General features: G+C 40.3%; 1 protein-coding gene across 1 annotated transcript in view; it reads left to right on the forward strand.

Moving 5' to 3' along the window:
* cd2ap (CD2-associated protein) overlaps nucleotides 1-22,683 on the forward strand; it is a gene marked incomplete at its 3' end in the record, with an annotated part of 55,989 nt that extends 33,306 nt beyond the window's left edge. The window contains exons 4-12 of the mRNA XM_015391959.1: nucleotides 2,877-2,977; nucleotides 3,230-3,356; nucleotides 6,999-7,207; nucleotides 10,279-10,366; nucleotides 12,804-12,907; nucleotides 14,159-14,257; nucleotides 15,109-15,162; nucleotides 19,632-19,668; nucleotides 22,553-22,683. Coding sequence (XP_015247445.1) covers nucleotides 2,877-2,977; nucleotides 3,230-3,356; nucleotides 6,999-7,207; nucleotides 10,279-10,366; nucleotides 12,804-12,907; nucleotides 14,159-14,257; nucleotides 15,109-15,162; nucleotides 19,632-19,668; nucleotides 22,553-22,683 — 950 coding nt within the window. The remainder of the gene's footprint in view (nucleotides 1-2,876; nucleotides 2,978-3,229; nucleotides 3,357-6,998; nucleotides 7,208-10,278; nucleotides 10,367-12,803; nucleotides 12,908-14,158; nucleotides 14,258-15,108; nucleotides 15,163-19,631; nucleotides 19,669-22,552) is intronic.
* Between the last annotated feature and the right edge of the window lie 429 nt (nucleotides 22,684-23,112).

The raw sequence follows: 23,112 nt of genomic DNA on the forward strand, positions 1-23,112 counted from the left end.
CTGTTATTCTTAATTTCTATTCAGTTTGGTGATATTGGTAAATATGAATGAAACAGCGGCCAAATATTTGGAGCAAAGACTTTTTTTCTTATGCAGAAGGTCTCAAATAATGTAAATCAGCATAGTTGTTTTCCTCCTATGAGTGGAAAAAATGCATTTTTGCACTTTTCGCATTGTGCCGCAATCACGTTTCAGCCTAGCACACTGCCCACTAAAACATGTTTGGACACACATGCTTCAATTATTCAGTCCAAATTTGCTTGAGTTATAGTCAAGATGTGGATCTATAAGGTCTGAGGGTTCATCCAGAGTTTGGAATGGTGTTTTGTAGTGTTTATTTTGGAAACAAAATTGGTGAGGCTAAATATTTTTCATTTTTTCTTTGTTTATTCACCTATAAATTAGACTTGGTGAGATTTAAAATAGTGGTTCCACCTGATTGCAATTCGGAAATGCAACGGTTGGAACAGCCGCTTCCTACGACTTTAAGAGGTTAATTTTTGTTTAGCTGCTGAAATTAGTAAAATATTTCTATATTTCTGTTAGTTTCCACTGATTCAGACAAGCTGACGATGCAACAGATGCTTTTATGAGTACCACCCCACAGGAATTAATCAAATAAAATAAATAAACAAATGACTGCACAAAAAGCCAGTCTGTTGATTCCAGCTAATTGATGTCTGTTGAAACCCAGAAAGTGAACGGGTATGTGTGCTCGTTTGGAGGGGTCGCTGTGGGGGCCTACATGCTCCTTCATGCTGTGTGTGAGCTGCATACCTCCCATGTGTCCAGTCTTGCTCAGTGATACTATGACACAGAGTTTGTGTTTGCTTCTCTTCCTGCTATCTTTAAGAGTTTCTGTTCTCAAACAAAGCTCAGCTCCTCAGAGCTGCGATATGAATTCATGAAGTGAAACTTGAAGCGGAGCTGCAGTTCTCTAACCTCGTGTGAGATAAGGTACCTCTGTCTGTTTCAGGGTAAACAGAAGTGTTTAAAAGCGCTGGGATTATGAAAGTCCCAGATATGCTTTGTGACATTATATTTAACAAGACATGGAGCTTTTCTGTCAGCTTTAAATGTTTGTTTTTTTAATGTTTTCTAACATAAATTTTCTTTTGACTTTTCACACGCATCAACAGAAGGATCCAGAGCAGAATATCGACAAATCTAACAGTGAAATTAAATTTTCTGTACCTGGATTTACTTCACAGTATTCCAGGTTTTATATATTTTGGCGTTTTTGTTTTTTAAAGTAAATATTTTTAATATCATATACTGAAGGAGCTTCAAAGAACATGGTTGTTGTTCTCATCAGTCTTTCTAAGGCCTTTATTCTGTTTTTATCGATTTTACAATTATGTCGTATGAACTGAAATTAGGATATACTTTATAATAGAACTTTTTGTGATAACGTCCAGCCCTACCACAGAGGTTAAAAGCTTAAAAATATGAAATATTGCCACTTTGCTGACTCCTTCCAGTCCTCAGACGTGTCTCAACGTGTCCTAGAAAATACTTTTTCTTTCTAAATCCGTTTTCCTCTGACCCGTTTGTTTAACACCTCAGTGACGCTTAAAGCTAACGTGGATCCTCTCCCTCAGTGAAACTATTCAGACCTGTAGAGTGTTGTTGTGACTGCAGCTTGTAGGGGTCACAATAACTCCAGCCAACGTGGGCTGGTAGGAAACCCCGACTCCGACAACCTCCGGTTCAATTTCTGACTATCACAATATTAAAAATAAAATATTTTATAATATAATCTATAGGAAGACTTTAGACTCTGCCCCTAAACTGTGTTTCTTTAAGACTGGAAATGTTCTTGTCTTAAACAAGTGTTTTTTTTTATGTAGGGTTTTAGGAAAACACAGTAGCTCTGTGCAGCAACGGGCGGGGGCGGGGCAAGGAGGATTTACTGGTTCGTTTAGTCAGAAGAAGCTCTGCTCACTGACGGTTTTAAATCCTAGCAGCGGTGTGATGAAAGACGTCTACTCAACAATTAGACCAAACCGCATTTAAATTAGACATTTTTCTCTTACGACCCTCGGCCATTTTCAAAGAACAGCGGTGAGAAAGTTGACTTTGACTTTGAATAACTGTCTGAAACTGTAGCTCACCTCAGGTGTTTGGTTGGGCGTTCGGTTGTGGTATTGCTAGGTGGGCGGGCATGTTCTTGCGTTGATCTATTGAGAGTTAGGAGTTCGTCTTCTTTAGGTTTTCCAAGTTTCATTGGTCTTTTTTGCTTTATGTCTTTTGAAAGTTTCTCCATTGTTAATGGGCGAAGCGGTATGGCGTGGCTGTTGCTCTGCTGCTGGTCTCTTTTCATGGCGTGGCGGCTGGCTTTTTGTCCTTATCGGTTATTTTTGTTATGGTTGTTTTTTTGTTCTCATCCGTTTCATTTTAGGGTCTCTGACGATGAGAATCTGATGTTTATTTCTGAACGCTACCAGATTTCAGAGTCCAGCATCCACATGGATTTCCTTAGTAGAACATGTTTATATATTCTGTAGCTTCAGTTTAATTCCTAAGGTTGTTTTTCTGTTTGTATCGGTCCAACTCGGTAGGAAAGTTTTCCACTGCAGATCAGTTCATTGTGTTTTTTGGGTTGTTTTTCTGGTTTTATGCTTCTGAAATCTACTGTTTCCCAAACACTCGCCCTCCCCTCTGGCTCTCAGGCTGGGTGTGTCAGCCTGAGTGGGCCGTGGGGTGGGTCTCTGAGCCGATTCAACACCTTCCTTTGCTTTCTCATCTGTCCCAGCTGATAGACTCAGGCATTCAGAGCTAGCGGAGACCCAACAGCAAGCAGGCAGTTTTTATCTGTTTGAAACCTGCAGTTTGATACATTATTTTATTTTGATATTTTATCTGTTTCATAACAGAACCAAAGAAGAGGCAGTGCAAGGTGCTGTTTGACTACCAGCCCTTAAACGATGACGAACTGGAACTGAAAGTTGGAGACATTGTTGACATCCTTGAAGAGGTGAGTTAAATGTTAATTATGATGCATAGAATCTTTGGTTGAGAGAAGTAAAAGTTCTGCATGCTAGGTTTGTTTTTGCTACCTTACAGGTTTAATGTTACATGTTTGTGCCGTTTAGAAGCACAGATTGTTTCCTGATTTTAGTTTGGCAGGTTAGAACATGCAGAAGTGTTTCAAACAGGCAATTAGATCACTTTCTTATTCCACATACAGAAGAACGGATAAAGTTTCTTACTTCTGTCCTTGTTGCAGGTTGAGGAGGGCTGGTGGAGCGGGACCCTCAACAGCAAATCAGGACTGTTCCCATCCAACTTTGTCAAGGAGCTGGAGGCTGCAGGAGAGGAGCCAGAGGCAAACGACACGGTCTCTGAAAAGTCTGGTAATGCTGGAGGCATTGCAGCTCAGACAGCAACAGGCAGACAGCGCTATGCTGGGTTTGACATTTGGACCGTTTGTTACCAAAACAGTTCTTGAGGCAGCTGTTGGCAGCATAGGAGCAAATGTCAAAGTTTGAAAGGAAGCTGCTCAGGATGTTTTACTGGCTTAATGGATATTAGTTCCTTTATTTTACAGTTCAAAGAGACTAAAAGGTTATTATCTTCTCCAACCTCCCCTAAAGATACTTAAATATCTGCTTTTATTCCATCCGGTTCATCCTGAGCCTAAAGGCTGTTCACGACAGAGATGCAAAGTATTTATACCCCTGGAACTTATAATCCTATTTATATTTAATGCCATAGACCAACACGAAGTAGAGCAGAGTTGGAAAGTTGGAAATTATAACTGGTTTCCATTACTGTGGGTGATGACATCACAGGTTCCAGTGCAGACAAGGCTTCTTCAAACTTTGGCTGATTTTTAGGATGCATCAGGAGTATCCTTTGGCATCCGACATTTCCTATGATTCCTTGTACCCATAGGAGATGGACGTTGTGGATAATTCCTAATGATACTGCCTCCTGTGGTCAACACACAGAACTGCAGCAGTCTTCTGCTCGTTTTTTTTTTATTTACTTTTTTTTTTTTACCTCATGTGGAGTTCTCATTGTGTCTAAGATGGATGCAGGTCCCTTCTTAGTGTCCGGAACATCCATCTTGAATATAAGGCTTTGATTTCTTGCTAAGTTGGACCCATCCAACTGGGACTTGCTTGATTTCCCACCGCTGAACGGTGTGGGAGCTTCAGACTGAAAGTAAATAACTGCTTAGGTGTCAGTCTACTCATCGAACAATGTTTTATTCATGAAGGGTCAAATAAAAAGACTATTATAAAGATATTCTCCAGTGAAAACTTAGAAAAAGTTGGGTTATTAAAGGAAAAGTTGCGTCAGAAAAATATAATCAATGGGTCATTATTTATACCTAAAACTAATACATTTGCGGTGATTTAATGAATTTAGCATTAACCAGTAAAAAAATAAATATATTTTTCGTGGCGATCACCTAGTGTGGGAGCGGCCATTTTTGCCCAAATTTTGTAACCCCTCCCTCCTGCCATCTTCCAGCAGTGACGTCACGGTGCGGTAAGCCTAGCGCCATTCTCCCGCTTTACAAGCTAAATCAATGGGAACTACTAGACACATCTGCAATCAACAACAATTATTGAAGATTTCCAGAGGACTTCACCATTGAAATTCACCAGAGCTATAGTGAAACTGACAATGCCCACGTGCATGGCAGCTGGATGCTGGAATACATCGGGTAAAAGTGAAAATAAAAGAGTTATTTCTCCTTTCTGATCCCTGATCCTCCACGGACGGCTTGGTCGTTGGATTGCCAACTTAAAGAGGGAGGATTTGCCATCAAACTTCTGGCCATAGAAAAAACCCGTAATATGTAGCCAACATTTGGAAGAAGAATGTTTTCAAGATAACTTGGATAATAGCGCGTAGTGACAAACACCAGATACAGCACTGGGACTTGATCAACAGCCGATACCGCACCGTGACGTCACAAACCAGTAGGTGGCAGTAGTGTTCTTTGACAAACATGGATGCCTCCAGTAAAGCACATTCAAATGAAAATTACTCTTAATAAAAAATCACATTCATTGATCAGTATGTAATCATTTCATATATAAAGTAATGACCGGATTTTTTTCCATTAAACAATGACCCACACTTTGGACATCTGCAAAACAGATGTGCATTAAACTGTGAAGCATGTTAGTGGCAGCATCATGCTGTGGAGATGCTTTACTTGGATTCATAGATGGAGAAAGGGAAAACATGATCAGAAGACTTTAGAGCGAAATAGATGTTAATTTTCCAGGGAAGGCCTTTAAATGTCTCTATAGCAAATGTCTTTACCAACCTCTGGAAACATCTGTATAACAGTCGAAATAAAAAAAACACTCAGTGCTGTTGTTAAGTCACAGCTGTTGACGTTAGAGATTTGTTTTGTGTCATATTTCTTTGATTCACTATTAAAGTTTTTCAATCAAAGCTGTCCCACGTCAGAGAAGCATAACCCGGTGATCTTTGGTTGGCTGGTATTGTTCTGTAGAACATGAAGGCATGCATGTAGCAGTGGGAGCGTGATCGGCTAAATGTGCCAGAGCTCCATGCTGGGTCCAAATTACAATATGGTTACCTTGGTCTCAGCACGTCTGCTGAGAACTAGTCATGCATACATATTCATTAATCAGGCTGAGGTCTGGTTGGCTCTGCTCTGTTCCACACTCTGCTCTACGCTATGCTAGCAGGCTCAGTTCACATTGGAAGCTGTAGTAAAATCCATTTTTGCTGAATAAACCCAAACTCCTTAGATTATTGACAGTATCTACACCCCTTTGATATCTGTTATATAATATGATACTCCTCCTCTTCATGTTGTTTAAAGTTTTTCAGCTGCTAGTCATGCCTGATAAGAAGACAGCTGCTAAGATGAGACAGAAATAGGCGCCTAGTCGACCCATCTGCTTGAGTTGATGTGCGGTTTGGTTCAATCCGCTTCCTGATTCACGCTGCACCACAGAATGAAAGATGCAGAGGAGCAGAATGGTTCCTCAGTAAATGATGCAGAGGAAAGCTCAAGGTTCGCCAAGGAGGATATATCTCCTGTCGAGGCAGTGATGGTGCAGAAGGCGCTCTGTTGTAGTCAGACAAGCTTATGAAGAGGCTGCTCATGGTTCTTTATAGGGCTATTCTTTTTTTTTCTTTTCTTTGTAGTTTCATCTCCAGAGTTTCCAGCCTTCTTTATCAACCTGTTGACCTTTTTTTAATTTTTTATCTTCCATCTTTTATCGTCATTAAACTGTCACAAGTACAGAGTAACAAAATGAACTCTATGCATTTGAGCCATCCCCTTGGGGAGCATTGGGCTGCTATTGTGCGGCGCCCTGGGAGCAATCAGGGGATAAGGGTCTTTCCTCAGGGACTCGGAGTGGCAGTCTGTGGGAGTGGGGCTCGAACTCAGAACCTCAGGATTCCAAGCTCTGTGTCCTAACTCCAAGTCCTCCACTCCCCTGAGTCTCCCCTTAAGTCATTTCCTCCTTCCTGGAGCAAGAGAAAGAAATGTCGGCCTAAAGAATGAGCCATCAAAGGCTGCACATATCGGATATAGGTTAGATTTTCAAAATAGTCGCTCTCAACATCGACCTAAAAAAAAAACAACTATACCAGTGGATCTCTATTAAGAAGTGCTGCAGCCTTTTTATGCTCATTCCAAATGTTTATTTAGACACTTTATTTCACTTTAGATCAATGTAAAGGATCATCGATAGATTGTTTTAATAATTGATAAGTGCAGCCCTAGAGAAAAAGATGTTTGCACTCCATAAATCCCCACAGTTTGAGCTCTGCTGTAGGTTCATACTCCACAACAGCAGAACTTGGACCGGTTTCTCCACCGTCCATCTGATTTCATTTTTTTCCTACCGTACCCATCTGGTCAGACTCCTTTAGTTTGTGATGTCCACTCTAATTCAGCTCATAATCAGTGTTCTAGTAGCGAATGATTCCTATTCTTTCTCTGAGGAGCAGCTCATCCCCTCTTCTTACTCTGTTGTGTCTCCCTGCAGATGGAAGTGGAACAGAAGCTGCTGTCACTCCCACATCTCCTCCGCCGGACTCAGGAAACGGAGCCATCCATCAGCCCAAAAAGATCATAGGTGTCGGTTTCGGAGACATTTTCAAAGACGGTTCTGTCAAACTGAGGCCGCGGAACAGCCCCATTGCAGAGGACAGGAAAGGCAAGGAGCCAGAGAAGGACAAAGCTAGTCCATCACAGGTACAGTCTTACACAGCCCTGCCGGTCAGAACCTTGATAAATGGGACCCCAAAGGTTAAATCAACTCCTCTGAGCCAAACAGGATTCCAGTGAGGAGCAAACCCTCCTGTTGGCGTCAGATTCATGTCCTGTTTGTTGTGAACACACGTATTTCTGCTCTCATCAGCACATGTTGCAGCTTCTGCATTTAAGCAAGACATGAAATGATCACCCGACACATTTCAGAGGCAGCAACCTGTTCCTGAGCAGATGCTAAATTCAGGGTTGGTTTTAATTGTTTCAGAAAATGCTGCTGGAAAATTTTCTCCGTTTTGGACGAGTTTAACGGGGACGTCTCGGTGTAAAATGAGTCTTTTCCAACTAAATAGATCTAAATAAAAGCTTCTCTGTCTTAATTAACTTGTAGATGGAAGTAAGGCTGATCAATTTAGCTAAAAATCTAAAATGTGATTATTTTTAACGAAAATTATGATTTTATTTTTTCCTTTGCATTAAACCCAAGCTTATAGATTTTTCACCAAAGTCTTTCAGTTTTTGAACGCTTGCCTTTCGAGAATCCATTCTTGCAGGACTTTACTGTAATCTTCGTTTGAAAAATACTTTATTTCTACTTGTCAACATGGACCTGCATGCTAGCTGCAGCTCCCTACCTTGCATTGTGACGACCAACCCATTTGGAACGTTTTGGAGCGAAAGGTTTAATTTCTTACCGTTGTTAAATACAGTGTGATTAAAAAAGTGTCCCTCTGCGATTTGAAAATGGCGTTTAAGTCAATTGTGATCATATTGCAAATCCAATTGATTGCCCAGACCTAGATGGAAGCTTTTAGCCTGACAATTTGTTGGTTTGTCAAAGGATTTTGCAGATAATCACTGCATCATCTGCATAAGGTTTGATTTCTATTAAAGTTTAGCTGAAGATTCATATATGAAATTTAGGGGAGGTGTGGATTAATGGCACTAAAATCAGAACTAGAGGCTAAAAGAGATCCCTATAAAAGATAAGATAAAAAATAAAAAAACAGCATCCATAACCTAACTGTATTAGGCTAGAAGAGGCTGTTTCAAAGTTCTAGATGGACTTGGTGGGGCAAGCCCAGGAGGTTCCTGTTAGTTCTCTTTAATGCGTGTAAGGACTCGTGTCTGAGACACGATGAACTGATCTGATTCTCAGCAAGCAGGAAGTGTGGTTCAGTTCCTCTGGAGGACAAACATTCAGGTCTCCTGCAGCTGGTTCTGCAGGAATTTTTAATGGTTCCTCATGTTTTAGCTACTTGTAGTAGGAACCTCCCACTAGTGTTGTACTTTGAAGTGAAACCCACCAATAGTCTGAGATGTTTGATTTTTTCTTTGAGTCCAACAAGGTGATGCAGACATGCTAATCATTTGGGCTTGTTACTGATAAAAAACGAACATTATCTCTTGTAAAAGGACTCAATGACATGGCTTTGGATCACCAGCAATAGTTAACAGAAAAGCAACAGCTTGTTTTAACAGGAGAGAAACACAGGAAAACATCCTTCCCTGGTCTGATTGGAAGCATTCAGCATCTGGTGGGGGAGGGGCAGTGGTAATATATGTTACATGTGGCTCTCTAGCCTTCTCAGACTTCCTTATAGTTGCAGGGGTTACATGAAGTCATATTAATTTTAGGATTTTTTACTACTTAGTCATCAGTTTATTAATAAAGTAGCTTTATTCTGGTCTTTTTTTATGGTCAGTTTATTTCTGGGACTTCATAACACAGCATTCTCAGCCTGGCAAAAAAAGAAAACTTGTTCTGTAATATATAGGACATCGGGGACATGAAGACCAGATATCATTTATCACTTCCCTACACACAATAACTGCTTTTTATCATAATTTTTATTTCCTAAACTAAATAATGGACAGAGAAAGTCAAAACTGCATTCCTCATCTCAGCTCTGGAAGGGACAACAGTCTCCTCTTCTTCATCCTCCTCCTCCTCCTCCCCTCCTTGCTGTGGGCAGCACTGGCGCTTTTGTACCTCCAGGATGTAAACGTAATTTTAAAATTATTTTTGCACGTTTAGATTCATAAAATGGCCAAAAATGAACACTACAAGCGGATTTCTTGATTACAATAATTAAATTATTTAAGCAGCATTTGTATAGAAATGATTCTGTCCCAAGCCTTTTGATCTATATAAGCGGTTGATTGATATATCCGTGACCACTGTAAAAGGATTCCACTGCATAGCGCCAATTCACATGTCATCTCAAGGCACTTTACATTTCACCAGATCATACAGCCAGACTGATTCAAAGTTTTCTACTAAAGAAAACAAGTTGATTGCATAGGATAAAGAGAGCACATCCAGCCAGTCACAGTCAGAGTCAGAGAAACGGGACTACACTGGAAAACAGGCTGATCTGGAATATATTTGAACTCCACATTTCAATGAAGTACTTATAGCTTAAAGGCCAGAATTAGTTTGATTCCTGCTAGCTGCTAATTCCTGCTTCTGGTTTATTTAAGATGATGCTACATTAAAACCCTGATTCTCTCTAATCAAACTCTAAACGAACATCTGCTGCCGTTTCCAATGTGTGATGAAACCGTCATTTCTCTATGTTCACATTTACCATCTATCTAAGGTCCTCTGCTGCTTCTAGTTGATGTTAATTTCTGATATTAGTTTCCTTTCATGTGTTGCTGACGCCTCCTGAAATGGTGTAATTAGTTAACCTGGTGTTGAAACTCTCTCTCTCTTTCTCTCTCCTCACCACATGTTTCATGCCTCTCTTCTCTCTCCAGCATCAGACTCTCATGTGACATGGAACCAGCTTTAAAAGCTGATTCTTACCTGTTTGCCTCCTGCTTCAGGTTCACTAATACTCCCAACAGCAGCTCTGACTCAGTTATCGTCTCCACTTCCATTAAACTTTCCATGCATTCAGTTCCCATGACAGAATGACATTCCTACTCCATGTCTTGTATCTCCTATAAGAATATCCGGTCTTCCAGTCGAGATTCCTTTGTGCAAAAACCACATTTTCACTCATTTCCGATGAATCACCCCCCCATCTGTATGGTTTGCTTCATTTTAGCCAGTCTCACCATTACCATCAGCTGCAAAGCCTGCTCATCCCAACCTGAGCGACTCCCAGAGGTCGGAGGTGGACGGCAAACCCAAAGGTAAAAACACACCAACAATCTGAACTCTGTAAATTTAGCTTGTTCCAGCTGGCAAACGGATCTTTTTATTACATTAAAGCATCACAGATATGCTTTAATACTTCAAATACACCCAGATCTTATCATATTATTTAAGTTATATTGATGGAAATATCATTAATTTAGTTTTTACATATGTTTTGCATGATAATATGTAGTTTATTTTCACTTTGTGGACTTTAGATTAAATTAATAATCCCTAAAGGGACTTCATTCTCCGGTTAAATGCTGCAGCTACTGGTGCCACCTACTGGTGTGAATTGTGCATTTTCTGAGGAATGAAGAGCTTCTTGAACTCAGTTCAGGGGATTTTTATTTGCTTTAGTTTTCTCTTCCTTTCGGGAAGCTATGAAAGAAACACAGGAAATATGTAGATGATGATATTCTGGACAGGTGAGGTCTTTAGGCCTATATGGGGAAAAAACAAAACATGTTGAACATTGTCATTTTCTCAGTGTTCTTTTAAATTCATATCCAGTCCAAATCAGCTGAACAGAGAATCAACATCAATTAAATGAACACCTCTAGCTTTTTTCTCTGCACTGACAACTGACAAACTCCAGTGACAAGATGTATTACATCCTTCCGCTTTATCCCTGCTGGGGTGATGAGGCGTGCTGATGCCTATCTCTACCTGTCTACGGGCGAGAGGCGGGGTACACCCTGGACAGGTCCCCAGTCCATCGCAGGGCAACACAGAGACTACCATCCATGCACACACTCACACCTAAGGAGAATTTAGAGAAGCCAATTAACCTAACAGTCATGTTTTGGACTGTGGGAGGAAGCCAGAGTACCCGGAGAGAACCCACGCATGCTCAGGGAGAACATGTAAACTCAATGTAGAAAGATCCCGGGCCCTGGAATCAAACCCAGAACCTTCTTGTCACAAGAAAGCAGACCGTTTCTCAATTCACTAGAACGCGAGTACGGACTCGTGTTCTCACCAAGTATGTTCTTGGGAAGAATACAGGAAAGTGTGGACTTGGTGAGAACGGGAGCACGCAGCATAGATATGGGTCAATTGGAACAGAAGCGTACTGATGATGTCACCGCACAATCGGCTCGTCTGGAGCTGAATTTCACCTCCTGTTATTAATAGTCTCTAGATCAGTGGTCTCCAACCCTGGTCCTCAAGATCTACTGTCCTACAGATTTTAGATGCATCCCTGCTTCAACAGAGCTTAATTAAATGAATGGCTTGAAAAGGTAATCAACCATTTGATTCAGCTGTGTTGAAGCAGGGATGCATCTAAAATCTGTAGGACAGTAGATCTTGAGGACCAGGGTTGGAGACCACTGCTCTAGAGGATGAAAAATTCTTTTTTTTCATTTAGTGTGAGAATAATAATGAACACAGTCAGATAAACACAAATCAAATGAACATTTTGCCAAATAAAACAAAAAACTCTCCATCAGAGTCAGCAGTACTTCACACAGCTATGATGAAAGGGTCGCTGCAATCCTCTCAGCATCATCAACATGTTCTCGCCTCAAATGATCTTAAAGCCTACTTTTATAGAACAGCAGAGACAGAAAAGACATCTTTTAACGTCATACTCTTACCTCTATGAGCGCTAACCTGGAAGCTGCCACTGCCGCAGTGCATGCTGGGACAGCTGTCAATCTCAAGAACGGACATGACTGCTCTGATGCATGTTGGGTAAAGCAGGTGGGGCGAAAACAACATCCTGGGACTTTGTCCATTCTCAGTCTTCTTGTTGTGAATTGGAACAGTGCAATGGCTGAGGCTGATGATGTTTTTCAAGCACATGAGAACGCACAAGTACACACTTTCAGTTTTTCTCCTGCTTCATACACCTTAATTTCACAACTGCTTTTAAATAACTGATGTCAAGTTGGATTCCTGTATATTTGGATTTCTGCATCCATTGGGCGACTTCTGACTCTTTTTATGTTCTGGAGGCTGAATCCATACTCTGCACTACAGACTGGACTGATGAGCTCTGCTTCAGCCATCGATTTAAAATCTGAGATTTTTACAAAGGAGATGAGCGGTCAGCTGGGTGAGGGCTTCCAGCAAGGACTCACTACAGCTGGGGGAAATCTACTCAAAATGGATCATTATTACACTAAACGTCACCAAGCGCCTTTCAGATTTTCTGCCGTGTTTAAAAAAAAACAAAAGAAACGGTCAAATACAGAAAATATTGAGTTAATGCGACCCATGGGGACTACATATAGCTGTAGCAAGACTTTGATAAAGTTTGGTTTATAGAAGAATGTCTGCTAAAGGGCTGTGTTCCTGTTTATACCAGCTGGTAGCTTTCTGACTTGAATTTTTTTTTTTTTTTTTTGAGATCATCCCTGATGTTATAACATTTCTCAGTAGTGCTTGTTAAATATTGAACATTTTGTCATTTTTTTTCCTGTCCAGTTTCTACAGCTAAAGAGAGCTGTAAGGTGAAGTTCCCTTACGAAGGCAAGAATGATGACGAACTGAGCCTCAAAGAGGGGGAGATAGTGAACATACTGAGCAAGGTGAGCATCCTTCTATCCACGTATTACCCATTTTGGCTCAATGTGTGGAAAGGAGCCATTGAGGAGGAAAAACTAATAGCATCAGCATATCTTGTCCTGTTGATGTAAAATCAGGCAAATACTGTCTAAAACAACTGTAAGAAATTATATGAGCTTGTTATGACACCAGCTTAGTCACATTACTTTATTCATCCTTTATTTGGAACAAGCATAGGACACCAGTAGATAACCTAAAGCCAGATGAGACAAACATTAAACATCAGAAAACATGATAAATAATCAATTTGACTTTAGATATTTAACTATATTTTAATCCATGCCTTTCATAATTGAGCTCTAACTTAACATTTAATGAAAATTGGTCAAATAAGCTTTTGCAAACTGCATATAAATGTATTCAAACAGAAAACAAAAACATAGAAAGATAGAAATTGAACTTCATTGATCTCATGATGGAGAAATTCCTTCTCTGCATTTAACCCATCCCCTTGGGGAGCAGTGGGCTGCCATTGTGTGGCACCCAGGGAGCAGTGTGGGGTTAAGGGTCTTGTTCAGGGACCCAGAGTGCAGGCTGTGGGGATTTGAACCTGGTACTTGCAACTTTCTCAGAAGCACAACCGTACGTCTCAAACCACTACACCACCACTCCCCAAACATTACATCAAACAATAAGCACATTTTAGTTAAGTTTTAGTTTCTTAAATTAAAATTATTCTTTTTAAATTGATATTTTTCATCTCCTCCCAGAGGTTTCTTTGGAGAAGCTTAGAGTTCAGTATGTGAGCACAGGTGAACTGGATTTTCTGACAGATTAGCCTCCTCAGATTGACCATCCAAAGGGATGGGTGCGCTTGATTCTTTGTTGAGTGCACTCCATATGTGTGGAGATACTAAAACCATTCCAACCTGTCAGATTTGTTGGTTTAACTTGACATTTACTAACAATAGATTATCTATTACCAGTGGAACTTGAGCCCATTGACTATGTATGTGTTTAATATTGTCCTCCCAATATTTGCCATAGAGCTTTGTGTTGTTATGGAACAGAGTTTCTGTTGTACTGTTTTAGAATCGGTGTCTGATTGGAAAAATAAAATAAAAAAACCTGAGAGGTCAGTTTGTTGTTTGTGTGCTGCTGCCATCTAGTGGTTATCGGGAGAAATTAGAGTTTGATTCTATTTATTTTGAAGGAACTTGGAGGCTTTATAGTTTAAAAGACTTGAATAAGAACCTTCATGTCTTCGTTAACAGGATACCGGTGAGCCCGGGTGGTGGAGAGGGGAGGTTGGAGGAAAACAGGGGGTGTTCCCTAATAACTTTGTCACAGTTGTTCCTGAAACAGAGAAGGAGGTGAGCTGTTGTGTTCCATCCATTTCATTTCCATCAGTGCTGTTCATTCCTCTGTTGCATCAGTCTGGTCATACTTAGAAAACAAACCCCACCGTGTGTAAAACAGCCCGTCGAAGACTGTAGCTAGAGGTTAATTTATGGGTTTAGCTCTGTGACATCTGGGATGCTGTAGTAGTTGAATATCTATGTAAGTAGATCTATCATCTGTCACCTGAGCCCTCCACAGGGAGCCCTAATCAGCCACCTAGGTCTATCATTCCTCTGGGGGGTTAAAGGTCTGCTTAATGAGCAGCTCCAGGTTTAGAATCTGCTAGTTGATGGTGGCTGGAACAAAGAAACCTTCATCACCAAAGTTATTATTAGAAAGAGATTCCCTAAAAGTGTTCCATGTGATAGTAAACCCGTTATTAATGACCATGAAGTCGATGTGGATGTATTTAATAAATGATTGGATAGAAATGATGAATCTGATCAGAGAACCTCAGCTAAACACGAAAAGGAAGAACTGTTCACACTGGGAAAAAAAAAATCAATACAAGTCATTTTTTTCTTCTTATAAGTGCATTTTTGTTGGATTGAGGAGGTAAGAGACATTTTTGCCAATGGAACAAGACAATTTACTCTTGAAATAGGAAAAGACAAATGTATTGTCTTATTTCAAGTGCATATTATCTAATTATTATATTTTAAGAGTAAAAATACTAATTACATTGGCAAACTATCTCATTTACCTACTCAAATTAAGGGTGAATAAACTTAATTTAAGACATTTTTACTTATTTCCAGATCGTTTTTCCAGTGCACCGTGACGTCCCTCTGTTTTCACTTTATTCTGTAATCTTATGTTCCAGGCAGCACCATCCAAAGGATCTGTGAAGCTGTTGCCAAAGCCAGAGATGGAGGAGGTAAGGAAAAGATGCTGATCAAACAGAATGAAGTATTAACGCCTGCAGGCTTGTTCAGGCTTCTGCACAGACACCTGCATTACACCTTAAAGCGTGACTGTAGTTCAGCCTTTACAGCATCATGTAATCTGAAGATTGCATCAGCAGCCAAAGGTTTAACTTCAAATTGCACAAAGAGAACTGCTGGAACGCAAGATGGAACATCTCTGCATCTAACAGCCTGTATCAACATCTGGTCTGAAGCTAAGCTAACCTGCTCTGACATGACGAGAAGAGTTCCTGTTTACATGTTTTTTACTCGGAGAGAACTTGACGAGCCAAAACCTTTCTGACAAGCAGTTTGTTGAAAACTGATCCGCCATGACACAAGTCCCGGATAGATCCCTGTCCCTCTAATCTGATCCCCTCTAAAGCAGGCAGAGGAGTGTTTAAATCAAACCCTTACATGCACCTAATGCCTCTTTCTGCAGAGCTCCGAAACCATCTGGAGTTCAGCTCTGGATGACGTGGCGATGTAGAGGCCGGCAGCTTTATTGTTGTTATTGTCTGAAAGCGTTTGTCTGTGAACACAGAGATAAGAAAGCAATTAAAAGATAATTAATTACAGGCCTTCTAGTTATTAATCAATATTTATAGCATTTTTACTAAATGGCTAAATGTGCAGATGTGCTTCCATCACATTATAAATGCATTTATAGAATCAAAGCCACGGTGTTTTTGTTGGAAAGGATTTTTTTTTTTTTTTTTTTTTAAAGGTATAGTGGAGGATGTTCTTTTTCTGGGTGAATCATCTAAATAATTGATCCTCCTAATTGTCAATCATTCAGGTGATATGTTTACGTAAGGCCGTCCTACGTGCTTGTCCTGTTAGCTATCTTTCTGCGTATGCGTACTTTAATGCGTATATCTGTGGTGAGCTACGGTTTCAGACCATTGATCTCTTTTTATTCACCTCATTGCTGATAGCGTTGGTAGTACGGGATTGAAGTGAAGTCACCGGCAGCCATATTGGTACTCCCTAGTTAAACCGGTTACAATGTAAATCATATGTGCGCTACAGCGTCGAACATGATGATGTTCTCATTTTCAAGGGGACTTAAGACTTTAAAAATAAAGATAAATTCGTCACTTTGACACACACTTGCTGTCTCATTGCATCAGTAGATTACTACTGAGGCCAATCGCATTGCAAGAAGTCTATAAATCATGTAATATAACATAATATAAAAATCCATCACACCAAGATTAATTTGTTAATTTAGCATAATAATACAGATGCTATAAGTGCAAAATTGATAATGTACTTGTAATATACATTTATTGATGACATTATTGTTGTTTTAACATATTACACATAAGTTCAAAATTTTACATCAAGACTGAATTGCAAGTACATGTCTGTTCATGCTATAGTATTTTCCTATTTGCAAATTGTGCATGATTCCATATACTTTTATGCTGTCTGCATTAGCCTTTAAAAATGTTTGAGTTGCTTTTTCCCCCCCGTCAATATAACAAGCAATATAGATGGGAAATACAAGAAACACTACAAAAAAACGACAGCGACGTCCACATAATAAAGATTATTACATTTACATTTCACAGTCAATTACTTTCTATTTTCTAACGTTAGACACAATGTTGGTGGCATATTTAGTCAATATCTTTGAGTCAGTCCAAAAATAGCCAGACTGTTACGCTTTATACTGTACTATAGAATACATTTGCCTATATGTGCATATTCTTGGTTGGTTCATCCACTGACTGTCAAATTATCTGTGGCTCATCATCCCACAGCCGGCAAACTGCTTGTTTGCAGCCAAATGCTACAAACGTTGGCATTTTTACTGTGCGTCTTCGTTGGAGTGGGGAGCACCAACATGGTGATCAGTGGCTTCACTTTTTTCGGGCAATCAGCAATCCAGTGAATAAATACATCTGTGTTTCAGACAGTCATTGAAACTCACCTTTCTCACCGCGGTTGTTTGAAAATTGAGAGTTGTAAGAGAAAAAGTGTCCATGAATTTTATGAGAAGAAAAGAAAGGCCTCAGAAGAGGCAGATATATCCCAGAATGCTTTGCGCTGAGAGCTCTCCTAGCAAAGTATTATGGGATTTGCTGATCTGTCTGAATGGCAAGTTAAACGAGTTCACTATATAGTTCACTATACAGTCCCCGCTCTGTATAGTGATTGAGGGATTTAGTGGTTAGGGCGTACGTTTCTGCACAGTAGGCTTGTATGAGCTATGAGAGCAACAAGTTTTAAACGGAGGAGAAATGGGCTTGTGCACGCTCTTGCACACATTTAATAAGCCTTCCCTTGGGAGCCGGTACAGGGTTGTTCAGGTGTTCATTTTTTTTTTAAAGTGGAGTGGGTGGGTCTTTGGAAAAATTTGTGAAAATCCTCCACTATACCTTTAAGTGCAATGGTGTGACCTCAATTCCTTGCAGTGGTTCATCCAATCATGCAAATATGACCAAACGGAGCTTCGTACTAAACCGTACAGCTGTGTTACTTTAAATTCAGCAGTGTTTTATTTCCTTATATACTAAAGGATGTGCCATTTGTCCATCTAATTTAAAGTCAGCATTGGCTTCAAGTAACATCCATAAAAAGTATGCATAGGCGTCTTATTTTGTAAATACTAGTCATAATACATGAATAAATGTAGGATTTAATAGTACAGGAAGTTGTTATGCTCCTAGGAGCTTAAAAGGAGAAGAAAAGGAAGCAGACAGAAAACAGGAGCATCAATCAAAGGTTAAATAAATGATTGTGGCTGACCAGGCGAACTCAGCTCGGGACTTTCAGTCCTGGGAGGATTAACATCAGATATCTTCTGTTCAGGTCCTTCTCCAATGAAGCATAACCAAACCACATGAAGCATCCAGCTCCATGCCTCAAAGCTGGCACAACATTCCTTTGCTTGAAAATGCTGTTTTTGCTGCTGATGTTTGTCTGCTTCCTGTCTGGGAAGCTTTATTTGCATTTTCTGTTTTCCCCAGAGAGCAATGACGTCCTTTGAGAGCTTAGGTTGTGTAGACTGTTTGTCTAAAAGTGGGTTCAGTTCAAAGGTTTTTTTTTTGTTTGTATTTTTTATCCTTCTTTTAGAGTCTTGCTGTCTGTTTTTAGGTTAAACCTGCTTAGATGGCTCTACTGCAGTGCTTTCCTAAAGTCGGTGTTCAAAAGTCGTTATTGTTGACTTTTTTAGAGGAGTGACTGATTTCAGATCCTTTTGAGACTTAAAATCTCTGACCGGACCTGTGAGCTGCTACCTTTTTAGTAAATCCCTGTCGGCTGCCTTTGATCTCAGCACGGTGTTTGCTCCCACTTCTCATTACGTTCACCTGATTGCTTGTTTGATTTCAGCCATTATAAATGGGAATTAATGTTTGGTTCTCCAAATGTAAGCCTCACCAAAAGTCCTTATATGGGGAGGCAGAAGGAGCCCAAGAGAAACAAGAAGAGATGTTACCTTGGTATAAGAACAAGACAAGCAAACACAACTCTCTACAGAAAAGGGAAAAAAAATTTAGGGTCAAGCAGAAGATTTAAAGCATCTTTAATCAGTGGAAAGCTCATTTTAAAATTCTTATTAGACAAAAAAACAATGTATATATATTCCCAGTAAATATTGTGTTTTTGGGGAAAGTTTAATGACATCAATGCATATTTATGCCAAGAAAAATAAAAAGTTAGTCATCTTAAGTTTGATTGAATGAGTTGCTGTAATGCTACGTTCAGACCGCACGCGCTAGAAGCAGCAGAAGCAGTTAGTTCACATGCAATGTTGATGGTTGCACGCATCAAGGTGCAGCAAAAGTCCTGCAGCACGTTTTGAGCAGCGCGTCTGAGCATCTGAAGCAGCACATCAATGTCAAAACCTGCCTGCAAAATATATTCCCTTTTATTATTTAGGTTCCTGCAGTTTGGATTATGTACGTGAAAAACACCTTCCAACTGCAACAAATAGTAGCGGAAAACCCACAACACGCCGCCAAGCAAGAGGCTGCATTGAACGTGATTTCCAGAGTACCGCAGGTGTACGGGGTTCTGAGCAGCTCAGTGAAATAATATTTGAAGGCAGGATCATAATCTTGATGGACTGACTGAACAGATGAGGTTTTCAGGTGAACCTTCTCACCTAAAAACATGTTAAAACTACTTTTTACCCACTGATCACAGCAAATATAGCAAAGCAGCACTCTGCCATTGAACAACAGGAGAAGCAACAGGAGCAGCAGAAGCATCAGCCGCATCTTTAAACACTTTACTGGACGCGCTTCAGGAGCGGCAAAGCTGCTCTTGATGCTCTCCTGAACTTAATGTGAACAACCAACAAAAATGAAGCAGCAGAAGCTTTTTAGCTGCTTCTAGAGCTTGCAGTCTGAACAAAGCATAAGCCTCAAAGTCGTCTTTCAGTTTCTGTTGCTGACCTATTTTCTCTCTCCTATTTTCTTTCTGTCAGAAACCGAGGAAACCACCTCCACCGTCGAAAACAGCAGGTAAAGAACATTTTACATGCTCTGTTTGGTTCAGTTAACAAATCTGAGCGTTCGCTAAGGGCTCTTCTTGGCGATCTGCCTGTTATCTGTTACATGTGAAGGTCAGTACACAGTGGTAAAATAAGTTACACAGAGTGTTAGAGGCATGTTTTTTTATCAGTGACCTTTCTCCTTCCTCTCGGGGTTTCTTCAGATGTTCCCAGTTTTGACATATGTAACTCCACTGGCATGTTTTTGGTCCACTTTAAGCCAGGGCCATTCAGGCATCTTCCAAAAACAGTCAACAGGGAGATGTTAGAACTGATTTTTCTAAAGCTGCATTGGTTTTGTCAAAAGGCTTGTATTTTTGTCAGCATGGATGAGCAGGTGTTCCACTCCAAGCTTTCCCTCCGGGCCCTGAGCTCTTAACTGAGTCTATAAAGATCCCATCAAACTGAATTAAGACAGTCTGCAGCCTCCAGGATCTCACCAACACTTCCATGTAGTTGCATCGTAGCATCAAAAGGATATTTTTTTTTCTGTCTTGACATCCTCACTTTAATTTGACTTTACTTTCTACATTATTCCCTTAAAGCCACCATCAGCTGTTGCATTTCCAAATTCTCCCGATTGGTGCCCGACTTTACACGAGTGAATTAAGTGAATGTGACTGGTTGATTATCAAGGGGGCGGGATTGTTGTGGCGGAAGGTTCGCAAGCAAGTTTGGTTGTGGCCGGTTTATCGGAAGCAGTGCTGCTAATGAGTTAGCAACTTAGCGCTAGTAGGTTCCCAATGGTAAATTTCATTGGGACCAAGTAGCACTAAATTGGTGACTTAGAAACGACACTGTCAAGGAACGCTATGGACAGAGGAAACATGCAAGAGGAGGAGAGTTTAGTGTCGGAGGTCGGGGATGAGTCTCCTCCATCGTACATTTTTTATTTAGCGGAGGAAAGCGGGAATGAAGATGTTGTGGAAGAGGACGCCAGGGCGGCAGAAGCTTGGTTTGGTGTAGAAGGCTTCCAGCCGTACGCTCGCAACGCTGCCAGTTCTGTTAGCTCTACGCCTGCCGAAGACACAGACGTCCATCCCTGTTACACTGGGACGGAACTCAATGGGAAAGGAAAGGATTCTGATTTCAACTGTTGCGTATATTAGCTGCGACATATGAATCAAGATGCTTTGACCAAAAACATTTGTTTGACAGATGACCGTTGATATATGATTGGCCGAATTTAGGTGTTCAGGCTGACATAACTGGCCTGCATGAGATAACGAAGAAACCCCCCCACAGATTTTAAGACAGGGTTTTATAAAAAAATTAGAAATTTCCTAAATTTTGGGAAAATATTATCTGATACAGAGTACATTTATATACATGTTTAAGCCAGAATGATTTGACATTTAAATATGATTTCCCTACGACATTAAGCCTTGCTGTTTAAAAGTAAACATCATAAATATATGTTTCATCTTATCAGCAAACAAGACCTTTTCCCCCCTCCTAGTGATTTTAATCTGGTGCAGGGCTAAATATATATTTTTATATTCTTGGGGTTTTTACTGATCAGTTTGAGCAGATCACAGTAAGGCTGTGGATCTGAGCTGGATTGGAAACATTAATCAATATGAAACTATTTGAGCTGTTGCTGCTCTCCATCATAACCAAACGCAATCCCACAGCTTCCCTTTGACAGTCTGACTGGTAGAATTAGCGTTCCAGCTCTATTTAAAAAACAAAACAAAAAAACAGAGGACCTCAGAATCTGCCTTTGTGCAATTTGGAGTGGTGTGCACTTCTTCACATCTCGTACCTCTGTTCTATTCAGCTTGTTCTGCAGTCATTCCACCGATGAGCATTTGATCTCTTTCAGCCAATAAGAGACAAGCGCTTCACTTTGTGGCCAGTTGTTATAAATAAGTGACACCTGCTGCAACAAGGCTCCTCCACTTTCCAATTTCCATCCAGATTCCCACACTCTTCAGACTTGTTTACCTTCAGATTGACTCTACAGAGCACCATTTATGAAAAACCAGCCGCCACAGAAACAGTTTCTACCTCCAGCTCACACTCTGAACACCAACAGTCTGACTGGTACCATGCACTTTGCACTAATACGGTCGTTGGTTCCTCTTTTGTAAAAGCATATTTATATATAGATAACGAAAACAAAACGAAACCCAAACATTTCAATTCCTTTTTTTTTTGACAGTTTTAACTGAAAATGTGATCAAATTGGAACCAAAGTCAAATTTCCTGGCTGTGTACACACTTGGTGATTAAATCTATTTCTGGGGACCCAAATGATGTTTGAGGCTCCACAATATCACCACAGAAGTTTAATGCAAGTTCAGTTTTAGCTTCCTTCCTCCATAATTTGATATAAAAGGAGAGAAAATACATGTATCATCTGCATATAATCGGATCTTCATCGTGAGCCATAAAATATAACCTCATGATAATATTTATTGTCCGTGTCGAACAAGATTTTCACTTCCAGAGCTGAGATATATTTACATTTTCTTTTCAATTACAGTATATGCTATAATTGCTTACTGTAAACCAGTGCTGCCACTTTTTGAGGTGCTAAAGGCTCAGAAGCATTGAGGTTTTCCTGTTTGCTTCATAAGCAGCGCTGTGTTTTCACTCATACCGTGCTACACGTGCACTTTGCTGCAGTTTCCTGGGGGCTTCCAAGACGACTGTTTTTGCTCACTTCCTCTTCTTGAGACATTTCATCTGTCTGACAAACTCCTGGATGCTTATGCGTATGATGCTAACTGGTACCTGGCAGCAGGTTTTCTAACGTGTTAAAGAACAGACGGCGGGGCGCTGTTCATTCTCACTGTCGCCTGTTGAACGAGTTGGGTCGCTGACAATCTGGACCATGTTTCGTTTTTCAGCTTCCAAGCCAGAACTCCCCAGCGCTGAGAGGAAGCCTCATCTCCCCCGGCCAGAGGACAGAGGTACAGCTGGATTCCCCGTCCTGTCTCTTCTCATCCTTCCATCTCTTTATACCACCACTGACATTTCTGTCCAATTTCAGCTCTCAGGGCAATAAATAATCCTCTGTTTCATCTGGGTCTCGTTTGTCATGCGTTTCTATATTTTCCTGTTCCAGATCTTTCATCCTTAAGAGAAAACATGCTTGTTATGTTTCTCTTTGCTGTCGGCTTCAGTCCTCTGTCCTCTTCCAAGCTTCCTTCTGATAACCATCATTTCCAAATGATTTATTATATTACTGACTTCTATTCTCAGTGTAAGAGTGGATATAGAAACATTCACACAACCTTTGTTTTGTTAGAAATCTTTCTATTGGTTTTATTGAGTTTTAGTTATGTTCGGGTAGTTAAAATGTAAAGTCGACTGTTATCAGCTTCATTATGGGAATGAATGGATTTGAGGTTGGCTCAAAAAAAAAATATTTTGTTTCCTTTAAGCTGTTGTCAAAAACGGAAGTTGA

The sequence above is a fragment of the Cyprinodon variegatus genome, unplaced genomic scaffold (assembly GCF_000732505.1).
Source record: "Cyprinodon variegatus isolate N-32 unplaced genomic scaffold, C_variegatus-1.0 Scaffold567, whole genome shotgun sequence".
Classification (NCBI taxonomy): Eukaryota; Metazoa; Chordata; class Actinopteri; order Cyprinodontiformes; family Cyprinodontidae; genus Cyprinodon; species Cyprinodon variegatus.